This window comes from Megalops cyprinoides, chromosome 12 (assembly GCF_013368585.1).
Source record: "Megalops cyprinoides isolate fMegCyp1 chromosome 12, fMegCyp1.pri, whole genome shotgun sequence".
NCBI lineage: Eukaryota > Metazoa > Chordata > Actinopteri > Elopiformes > Megalopidae > Megalops > Megalops cyprinoides.
This window is the reverse complement of record NC_050594.1, coordinates 434,245-446,118: the sequence shown is the minus strand read 5'-3', so window position 1 is coordinate 446,118 and position 11,874 is coordinate 434,245. Positions and strand designations below refer to the sequence as shown.

The following is an 11,874-nucleotide window of genomic DNA, read 5'->3' as shown; positions in this document are numbered from 1 at the left end:
AGAGATAGAGAGAGAGAGAGATAGAGAGAGAGAGATAGAGAGAGAGAGAGAGAGAGAGCGAGAGAGAGAGAGGGAGAGGGAGAGAGAGAGAGAGGAGCACTGAGCATCATGGGAGAAGCTGCCCTGTTCTTCGGCACTCACTGGGGCCGTCACTGTGCTCTGTGTCTGAGGCGCACCTGTGACGCAGTGGTAAACGGCAGCGGTGGGGGTGTGCCTGTGTCAGGCACCTTTCTAATGCCCCACACACTGCACCCACCCTACACGCTCACAGGAAGACCGTCTACAGCGGCAGGGTTTCCATAGCCTGTACTGTCTGAATGCAGCGACTCAATTCCAGCACCTGTGTTTTCACAGGGCTGTAATGAGCCGCAGTGTGAGTGACAGGCAGGCTCCTGCACAGAGAGCAGTAACTCCCACATCACTCACACAGAAGCTCAGCCGCTGCGGCCCCGCCCCACAGCCGGGACGCATTACCCTCCGGCCCTCTCCACGGGTCAGGGAGACGGCCAGAGTCACGCTCTCCGCTCCACTACAACTCACTGCTTCAAATCAGACTGGAGAAAAACATTCACTAAGTCTTACTGTCCGTCACAACATGCCTGCAGACTCGCAGAGAATGTAAAACTGCATTTGAGGGCAGCCATTTCAAACATATGCTCTAAGTTTTGCATGTGTGTGTGTGTGTTTTGTTTTTGATTTTTGTTTTCTAATGTTTGAGTTCTCAAGACAATGGAACTGTTCCTCAAGCTCGTACTGAGGACATATTTAACAGTCACAGTGCAACTGTAACCGACCCCAGAGAAGGGAGAGTCCGGCCAGGTGAGGCTGGAACCAAAAACAGTACAGGCTGTAAGGCTGGAGTACTGGGGCCTGAGGGCCAGCAGCAGCAGCAGCAGCAGCAGTAACAGCAGCAGCAGCAGCAGCAGCAGTAACAGCAGCAGCAGCAGCAGCAGTAACAGCAGCAGCAGCAGCAGCAGCAGCAGCAGCAGCAGCAGCAGCAGCAGCAGCAGCAGCAGCAGCAGCAGTAACAGTAACAGCAGCAGCAGCAGCAGTAACAGCAGTAACAGCAGCAGCAGCAGCAGTAACAGCAGCAGCAGAGAGTTGGGGATGCTGGTCCCACACCTACCGTCAGGGTCGCTGATCATGTCCAGTAAGGACTTGTCCAGGGTGGATTTGCTCATCAGCTTCTCCTCGTACTCGAAGTACACGTCCAGCTTTCGGCTCTGTGGAGAGGGAGTGAGTGGAGAGTGAGGCCGAGGAAAACAGTGAGGAAAGTGAACTCACAGAATAAAGACCAATAACAGCTTCCTCTGTGTGGCATGAAGTCAGTGAAAGAGCTGCTGCCCAAACTGACTGACCGGAAGACTGTGGGCTTTAGAGAGTGTAGCCTGGCTAAGCTGCCCTGCTAAAGACATGCATAAAAACAAAGCTCAAAACACCAGAGCAGCTACTGCCAAGATCAGACTGACAGCAGCCGAAAAGCTGACAGCATATTACTTTCCTGTAACCAAGCAACTCTGTTAAACAAAACAGGCAACACAAAAATGACACTAACAATCTGTCATCCCCTTCATTTCGATCTTCAGATCTGATTATCCTGGCCTGCAGAGGCCGTCACGCGAGAACATGATGTTCTGGAAGGGTCCAGCCTGCCTCCTGTGCTCCAGAAGGGTGCTGTAGGGCTCTGCTCTGTCTGTCCCACGCCAGCCTCCTTACATCCTGTCTCAGTAGCAGGATGCAGCAGAGGGAGCGAGCCAGTCCCCAAAGCCAGCAGCTCTCTGGGCGGAGCAGCCTACATCACCACCTACAGCCACAGTACAATCACAGACTGTCCCACAGAGGCACTGAGGCTGAGAGGAGGCACTGAGAGCGAGACTGAGAGGAGGCACTGAGACTGAGAGGAGGCACTGAGACTGAGACTGAGAGGAGGCACTGAGACTGAGAGGAGGCACTGAGACTGAGAGGAGGCAGCGAGACTGAGAGGAGGCAGCGAGACTGAGAGGAGGCACCGAGACTGAGAGGAGGCACCGAGACTGAGACTGAGAGGAGGCACTGAGGCTGAGAGGAGGCAGCGAGACTGAGAGGAGGCAGCGAGACCGAGACTGAGAGGAGGCACTGAGGCTGAGAGGAGGCAGCGAGACCGAGACTGAGAGGAGGCACTGAGGCTGAGAGGAGGCAGTGAGACCGAGAGGAGGCAGCGAGACCGAGAGGAGGCACTGAGACCGAGAGGAGGCACTGAGAGCGAGACTGAGAGGAGGCACTGAGACTGAGAGGAGGCACTGAGAGCGAGACTGAGAGGAGGCACTGAGGCCGAGAGGAGGCACTGAGAGCGAGACTGAGAGGAGGCACTGAGGCCGAGAGGAGGCACTGAGGAAGCAGAGAGAAAGCTGATCTGGAAAAAGCCTGATAACATGAAAGCACAGAGGCTTGCAGACGCGTGGCGCTGTAAAAATAGCTCTCTTTATGAGATGAGAGTCCTCTCCGTGTCCAAGCTCACTGCTGCTTCTCTGTAACATTCGGATTTTTTTAGCAGACAGATGAGATCTACTGTAAATCAGTCTGAAATACCGAGCCTGGTATGATCCAAACTCGAGCTCCTTTCCGCGCGGCAGGCAGGCCAGCCAGAACGGCTGAGTGCTCGCGATAGAACCGGGTCCAGACCCTGACTGCGTGATCCAAGTGGGACTCCTCAGGTACAGCAGGGCTGCAGTTTTGTTCCTCTCAGACAAGCAGGCCAGCCCCTTGCAGAGACGGCTGGCCAATGAGAATCCTGCCTCACTGAGGCTGCTGTGGCCCTGCCGATGCTGGGACACAGAGAGCAATCGGAGCTGCTGTTCCCGCGGAGCGACGGGCCGATCCCATCAGCACACACACGCTGCACGCTGCTGCTCCCGCGGAGCGACGGGCCGATCCCATCAGCACACACACGCTGCACGCTGCTGCTCCCGCGGAGCGACGGGCTGATCCCATCAGCACACACACGCTGCACGCTGCTGCTCCCGCGGAGCGACGGGCCGATCCCATCAGCACACACACGCTGCACGCTGCTGCTCCCGCGGAGCGACGGGCCGATCCCATCAGCACACACACGCTGCACGCTGCTGCTCCCGCGGAGCGACGGGCCGATCCCATCAGCACACACACGCTGCACGCTGCTGCTCCCGCGGAGCGACGGGCCGATCCCATCAGCACACACACGCTGCACGCTGCTGCTCTGAGCCAACAGAGCGCTCCGCTCAGCCTCTCCACAGAGCCAGGCAGAAACACAGCTGCTGTTGAGTGCTCGGTGTTAACTGGAAACAGTTCGTCTCTGACATCCCTCACTGACTGCAAGCAAAGTTCTGTCACAGTGACGCTTTTCACCTTTCCACTTGGATTATAGATATGTACAAAATCATTAAAATCACTCCAGCAACATTTGAAAGAGTGCACATATTTCATATTTTATGTCTTTCTTTGGATTAAGTCCCAGACCACGTCTGGAAGGCCCTCAACAAAGAATGACAATGTGACATGCAGTTTTACTCAGGAAAAGAATCAAGCATTTTCTCCCAGTTACACACACACACACACACACACACACACACACACACACACACACACACACACACACACACGCACGCACGCACGCACGCACACACACACACGCACACACACACACGCACACACACACACGCACACACACACACGCACACACACACAAGCGCGCACACACACACACACACACACACACACGCACACACACACAAGCACACACACGTGCACACACACGTGCACACACACACATAGACACACACACTCTCACACACACACACACACATAGACACACACACTCTCACACACACACATAGACACACATGCACGCACACACACACACGCACACACACACACTCTCACACACACGCACATAGACACACATGCACGCACACACACACACACTCACACACACACGAACATGCACACACACACACACACAACCACACACACACACATAGACACACACACAACCACACACACAACCACACACACACACACAACCACACACACACACAACCACACACACAACCACACACACAACCACACACACAACCACACACACACACACACACACACACACAACCCCACACACACAACCCCACACACACAACCCCACACGCACACACACACACACACTGTCCATTCCTGATCTTTGAGGAGTAAGTGAGGAGTAAAATGGGAGATGTCCATCCCCTGCCGCAGGTGGAGATGGGGTCCAGACCCCTGCAGCAGGTAGAGATGGGCTCTGGACCCTTGCAGTAGGTGGAGATGGGGTCCAGACCCCTGCAGCAGGTAGAGATGGGGTCCAGACCCCTGCAGCAGGTAGAGATGGGGTCCAGGGCTCTCACCTTGATGTGGTCCAGCACGGCTGTGGCCACGTTGGTGTGGAGGTCTATCAGCCTCTTCTTCTCCAGGAGCTCTGGCAGGGAGCTGAAAACACAGTGCAACATGTCATTTCGTGCTGTGTCTACGCACTGAACACACAGCAGCAAAACAGGGCTCGCAAAACAGGGCTCTCAAAACAGGGCTCTCAAAACAGGGCTCTCAAAACACCTCACCAGACCAACGGCTTCATGATCCAGTGAAACGGCACATCCATATCACCAGTAAACTACTACTGCTGTAACAGGCAGGCAGGCAGGCAGGCAGGCAGGCAGGCAGGCAGACAGGCAGGCAGGCAGACAGGCAGGCAGGCAGGCAGGCAGGCAGGCAGGCAGACAGGCAGGCAGACAGGCAGGCAGACAGGCAGACAGGCAGACAGGCAGACAGGCAGTCTCTGGGGCCTTGTGAGAGTTCTGCAGAATGATTATCCATCTTGTGTTTCCTGATTTTCCGCTGGCAGTAAACAGCAAGGGCAGAGATGGGAGAGAAGCAGAGACACACTGACCACACAACCTTACCTGACAGCTGAGGTGAGCTTTGCGGTGTTATCAGACAGCATACTGATGGCTCCTTCATCCTCTCCCTCTAACCCCTGGGAAGAAACAATGACTTCAGCTGTGAAACCACAGCCAGGCTCAGTGTGAGAATGAAAACAGAAAACAGACTGAATCTCTGAATCTCTGAATCCCCTGGCTGCTCTCTGCTCTCTCATTTCAGTCCTTTTTTTCGTTTCGCTGGGTATTCACATCTGTGGGTTGCTTTTATTAACTCCTTTCAAAAAGCATTTTAGTGACACCACCACCTTTGAGTCAAAGCAAGAGAATGATTGGTTCTCTGAGTAGGAGTCTGGGGGAACCAATCATGTCTCCTGTTGACTGTTGGATCACTTGGTTGTGATGGCCATGGCTTGACATCCCTCTAAAAAAGGATGTTTTACTTATAAGCACTTAAATACTTACATGTTTTTGTTTAGATATTTCTGCATGTTATTAATTAGGACAATGGGTTTTTTTCTCATTTCCAATATATAGTATTTATATATTTACACAGCAAATGTCAATCATCAACAACAAACGACCTTTTTGAATGGTCCAAGAATTCATTGTTTCAACAAATATGTATGATGGCATAGGCTACAGGAAAATCTTAATTTCAATATTCAAAAATCTGTCAAATCTGAGATAGAAATTTGATTCTGTTTTGAAATAGTGTTTTCCCTGGCTTCAAGGAAAGAACTAGTTCAATCAACATTTTTTTTCAAGTTTTAGATCATGGTGACACCATCTGCATGGAAGAGTCACCCTTCGCTCTTTAAAGGACTGACGCTGTGCACCAGGCAGCACTACAGTTCACAGGATGCCAGATGCACTCTCCCGACACACCAAGACTGTGACAGAGAGCCTCTCCCACTGTGGCAGCTGTCTGACTGCCAACAGAAAGATCATCTTCACCTGCAAACAATACTGTGATACTCTGTCCCAGGGAAACACAGTGAAACACAGGTAAAAAAAGACATGAACTTCCATGCATCCTGGTTCTGGAATGATTTCAAAAATACACCTCAGGTTACAGGAACTCATACCGCTGTCTGATACCACATACTAGACGATCACATCCCAGACAACTGCTAGTGTTAAAATGGAGCACAATATTGCTCTGTACACTGCTGCCGTGATCTCTGGCAGGACACTCCTGTAAAAGATTTAACAGACGATAAAACACTTCCTGGATTAAACAATAATATTCATGTAAAAGGGAGTATTTTTAGGTTTGCAAAATGTGATGGCTAACCAGAGGGCAATGGATTTTCTATTGGACAAAACCGTAAAAGACCCACAAGGGCAGGACACAGTGTGGTCTGCCAGTGATGTCACAGCTACATGCAAGAGTGATCACCATGGTAACCCGATACCACACTGACTGTGAGAGACTGGGAGGCTCTGAAGCTCTGAGACTGTGAGACACTGGGAGGCTCTGAAGCTCTGAGACTGTGAGACACTGGGAGGCTCTGAAGCTCTGAGACTGTGAGAGACTGGGAGGCTCTGAAGCTCTGAGACTGTGAGACACTGGGAGGCTCTGAAGCTCTGAGACTGTGAGACACTGGGAGGCTCTGAAGCTCTGAGACTGTGAGAGACTGGGAGGCTCTGAAGCTCTGAGACTGTGAGACACTGGGAGGCTCTGAAGCTCTGAGACTGTGAGACACTGGGAGGCTCTGAAGCTCTGAGACTGTGAGAGACTGGGAGGCTCTGAAGCTCTGAGACTGTGAGAGACTGGGAGGCTCTGAAGCTCTGAGACTGTGAGAGACTGGGAGGCTCTGAAGCTCTGAGACTGTGAGAGACTGGGAGGCTCTGAAGCTCTGAGACTGTGAGACACTGGGAGGCTCTGAAGCTCTGAGACTGTGAGAGACTGGGAGGCTCTGAAGCTCTGAGACTGTGAGACACTGGGAGGCTCTGAAGCTCTGAGACTGTGAGACACTGGGAGGCTCTGAAGCTCTGAGACTGAGCTTTGATCCCGCAGGGCGAGACGATCGGCTCCTGCCTTCGCTAACATTTTCCTGGAAGGAGCCTGAGCAGCAGCACTGCAGGGCCAAATGCATGAGGCCCTTTGCAGGTCAACCCCCCGCCACTGCCACCCTGTGGGGGGGGCATTCAGTCCCCTCACCAAAATACAATTCATCATGTTTGACAGCTCAAAGTCACCTCTGAGGCCCAGAGGAAATGCTGCCAGCCCTACAGTAAAGGGCTCCTTCCCTCACAGCCTGCTCCTTCAGCACGCCTGAGCGTAACCCACGCTGTGCTTACCTCATCCTTTCCCTGAAGAAGGCTTCTGTTACATAACTGTTCTTAGAGTTGGACCGCGAGACGCTACAGACAGATAGATGAAGGCTGTAATGAGCCATGCCTCCTCCTCCTCCTCAAGCAGAACCAATCACCTGGTCCCCTAGGCCCCGCGCCAACCCGCCATGGCCTGTCTGTGTGCTTTCCACATGCCATTGCTAGGTTACGGGGTGTGTGATGGAGGAGGCTGGACCTCTCTCTGAGCCCCCCCGCACCCCTGTGCCCTCTCTCTGGGCCCCCCCGCACCCCTGTGCCCTCTCTCTGGGCCCCCCCGCACCCCTGTGCCCTCTCTCTGGGCCCCCCCTCGCCCTGTGCCCTCTCTCTGGGCCCCCCCTCGCCCTGTGCCCTCTCTCACCATGATGCTCTTGAGCCGCTTCACCTCGTCCTCCTGGGCCCGGTACGTATCCAGCTCCTGCTGCACGGACTCCGCAACCTCAGGGAAAGGACTGCAACAAGGGGCAGGTCAGAGAGACAGCAGCACACACACACTGCACACACACACTGCACACACACACACTGCACACACACACACTGCACACACACACACACACACACACACAAACACACACACACACACACACACAAACACATTCATACAAAAACTTGCTCTGTAATGCTGTAAATAAAAAGGGGATGCACTCCCTGAGGCCGGAGAAAGGTGACTGAACCGACAAGCTTCTTTCAGATTCACAGGCTGGGCTTGCGCACATGTCTGTGAAAAACACGCTCTTTATAATTCTGCATGTTCCCACCTGGCTGTCCCTGCCTGTGGAACTGCACAGCATTGTCACCTAACTGCCTGAGACCGCAGGGAGAACGGCTCTCAGAACGAGGAGAGCGCGGAATCCCTTTCACAGAGACATTCATTCAGCTCACAGCAGCACAGAGCACTCACTGCAACTGTGACAGTGCACCGGGGAATAATGACTTTAACAGGCTGTGCACAGTTACGCTGCAACAGTGTGCTAAAGCGGAAAGTGACCACAACTTTGAGGATGCATTTAGCAGCTCCTGTAGGCAGGCATTCAGCAAGCTCACCTGCCCTGTGTACCTGTGCAACGCTCACCTGCCCTGTGTAACTGTGTACCTGTGTAACGCTCACCTGCCCTGTGTACCTGTGTAACGCTCACCTGCCCTGTGTACCTGTGTAACGCTCACCTGCCCTGTGTAACTGTGTACCTGTGTAACGCTCACCTGCCCTGTGTACCTGTGCAACGCTCACCTGCCCTGTGTAACTGTGTACCTGTGTAACGCTCACCTGCCCTGTGTACCTGTGTAACTGTGTACCTGTGTAACGCTCACCTGCCCTGTGTAACTGTGTACCTGTGTAACGCTCACCTGCCCTTGTGTTTCTGCCAGAACTTGTCGGCGGCAGTGAGGTCGTAGCTCTTCTTATTCTTCTTCTTGGGCCGTGCCCCCGCTGGAGACGCCTCCGACCCTACCGACTCCTCCATGCTGACCCTGTTCAGGTGGAAGTCCTGCAACACAGACAGGCTGGTTAGCCATGACTCAGCCCTGGACTGAACCCTGTGAGTCACAGACAGGCTGGTTAGCCATGACTCAGTCCTGGACTGAACCCTCTGAGTCACAGACAGGCTGGTTAGCCATGACTCAGTCCTGGACTGAACCCTGTGAGTCACAGACAGGCTGGTTAGCCGTGAGTCAGCCCTGGACTGAACCCTCTGAGTCACAGACAGGCTGGTTAGCCGTGAGTCAGCCCTGGACTGAACCCTCTGAGTCACAGACAGGCTGGTTAGCCGTGAGTCAGCCCTGGACTGAACCCTGTGAGTCACAGACAGGCTGGTTAGCCGTGAGTCAGCCCTGGACTGAACCCTCTGAGTCACAGACAGGCTGGTTAGCCGTGAGTCAGCCCTGGACTGAACCCTCTGAGTCACAGACAGGCTGGTTAGCCCTGAGTCAGCCCTGGACTGAACCCTCTGAGTCACAGACAGGCTGGTTAGCCGTGAGTCAGCCCTGGACTGAACCCTCTGAGTCACAGACAGGCTGGTTAGCCATGACTCAGCCCTGGACTGAACCCTGTGAGTCACAGACAGGCTGGTTAGCCATGACTCAGCCCTGGACTGAACCCTGTGAGTCACAGACAGGCTGGTTAGCCGTGAGTCAGCCCTGGACTGAACCCTGTGAGTCACAGACAGGCTGGTTAGCCGTGAGTCAGCCCTGGACTGAACCCTGTGAGTCACAGACAGGCTGGTTAGCCGTGAGTCAGCCCTGGACTGAACCCTGTGAGTCACAGACAGGCTGGTTAGCCGTGACTCAGCCCTGGACTGAACCCTGTGAGTCACAGACAGGCTGGTTAGCCGTGAGTCAGCCCTGGACTGAACCCTCTGAGTCACAGACAGGCTGGTTAGCCGTGAGTCAGCCCTGGACTGAACCCTGTGAGTCACAGACAGGCTGGTTAGCCGTGAGTCAGCCCTGGACTGAACCCTCTGAGTCACAGACAGGCTGGTTAGCCGTGAGTCAGCCCTGGACTGAACCCTCTGAGTCACAGACAGGCTGGTTAGCCATGACTCAGCCCTGGACTGAACCCTGTGAGTCACAGACAGGCTGGTTAGCCATGACTCAGCCCTGGACTGAACCCTCTGAGTCACAGACAGGCTGGTTAGCCATGACTCAGCCCTGGACTGAACCCTCTGAATGTGGGACAAACCCATGGAGTGGGTCCGCAGGGAGGCTTGTGTTTCTTTTGAAAGGAGAACTGTGAGACAGAGAAACAACCCCATGATCCAAAGCCACGTCTTCACAATGCGTGACCCAGTACTGTGAACCAATCGTCTGGCAGTGCCGTGACAAGCGGCCTATCACAGAAGCCCTGCTGTTTATGTGCGAGGGGAGGCCAGAGACCTGAAGGCTCCATGAAAATGCCTTGGTGTTTTTCTCTAACAAAGACTCTTTTATCCAACAAAAGGCCACAGTGTGCAGCTAAATTCATAATCAGCTGCAGATGCTGTTTGTACACCATGCACCTCGGTTAGCAGGAAAGGTAGCGCCAAAGGCAATCACTGATCAGCCAGTCCTCCGTTAGACGCCTTTAACGGGTAAATAAAAGAGCAGCACGCACACCCCGACCATCAGAGTCACTCAGATGTGCACTGGCAGAGGTTACGGTTCTTTCATTTGGGTGATGAGGTGAGACGCCTCCACAGGAGGGCCGGCCGGGGTGGGAAGCAGCATCACAGTACTGTGCTCCCTGCTGACGCTCTCAGAGGCTGCTCTCCCCTCCTGCAAACCCAGCACAGTTGGAAAGCAGGCCGATGGAAAGATACCGCAGGGACAAACACTCATCTCCGTTTATATCATAATCCCTGCGCCACAGAATAAGCACCGCTACGATAGATACGACAAAACGAAGACAAAGGTCTTTCCAACCAAAGGAGGTTTCGAAATACAAACTGTGGATCATGAATTCTATCATGCTGAGTAAAGTGGGCAGTTTATGGCCGTCCTACACCATAGATATATTATCTGGGATTACAGAGAGAATGGCTCTACACAGGCCGGAGAGCAACTTTTGACGAGGCCTGGAATGTTATGCTCTCATAGCAAAATAAAGTAGGTGGTGATTAATTCTCTCTGGCACACCTCAGCAGCTGCACAAAAACACCTCTTCAGTTTACAGGCCATAAATATTAATAACCGCGAATTTGGACAGAGCGGATTTCTACCGTTTGGGTGAGTGTTTACACATTTCTAAACCGAAAAACGCCACCAACTGCCACCTCTCTCCCTCCACCTGCCACAGAGGAGGGAGAACACACTGCTCTCTCCATCCTGCCTTTAACTTTACACTCATTTCTCCATCCTGCCTTTAACTTTACACTCATCCCTCTCCATCCTGCCTTTAACTTTCCTCCCACCTCTCCATCCTGCCTTTAACTTTCCTCCCATCTCTCTCCATCCTGCCTTTAACGTTACACTCATCTCTCCATCCTGCCTTTAACTTTACACTCATCCCTCTCCATCCTGCCTTTAACTTTCCTCCCATCTCTCCATCCTGCCTTTAACTTTCCTCCCATCTCTCCATCCTGCCTTTAACTTTACACTCATCTCTCTCCATCCTGCCTTTAACTTTACTCCCATCTCTCCATCCTGCCTTTAACTTTACACTCATCTCTCCATCCTGTCTTTAACTTTACACTCATCTCTCTCCATCCTGCCTTTAACTTTACTCCCATCTCTCCATCCTGCCTTTAACTTTACACTCATCTCTCTCCATCCTGCCTTTAACTTTACTCCCATCTCTCCATCCTGCCTTTAACTTTACACTCATCCCTCCATCCTGCCTTTAACTGCAATAACAAATGCAGATGGCAGGACAGTGGAGAAGCTTCTGCTGCTCCTGCAGCTAGGCTTTACGCTTCACTTCTCCTCTGCCAATCAGCTCCGGGGGGGGGTGAGTGAGGTACGACTCTGGAAGGACTGTCTGCTTCCTGGAATCTCTTTTGCCCATAGGGGGCTGCATCCAGCGGCTTTGGGCTTGGCCTCAAACACCGGAATCGCTAAACAAAAGAGGCCTGTTTCCCGCGGCCGTGTCAGCCCCGGCGGCCCCATCCGGCACTCCCCGAGGGCCAGGCCCTTCACTGAGCCCGGCTGCACGCCT

General features: G+C 53.3%; 1 protein-coding gene across 1 annotated transcript in view; it reads right to left on the bottom strand.

Annotated features, from left to right (window-relative positions):
* Positions 1 to 11,874, bottom strand: part of scfd1 (sec1 family domain containing 1) — a 35,985-nt gene that overhangs the window by 16,180 nt on the left and 7,931 nt on the right. The window contains exons 11-15 of the mRNA XM_036542872.1: positions 8,595 to 8,734; positions 7,612 to 7,702; positions 4,938 to 5,011; positions 4,386 to 4,467; positions 1,127 to 1,223 (exon numbers count right to left, since the gene is read on the bottom strand). Of these exons, the coding sequence (XP_036398765.1) occupies positions 1,127 to 1,223; positions 4,386 to 4,467; positions 4,938 to 5,011; positions 7,612 to 7,702; positions 8,595 to 8,734 (484 nt within the window). The remainder of the gene's footprint in view (positions 1 to 1,126; positions 1,224 to 4,385; positions 4,468 to 4,937; positions 5,012 to 7,611; positions 7,703 to 8,594; positions 8,735 to 11,874) is intronic.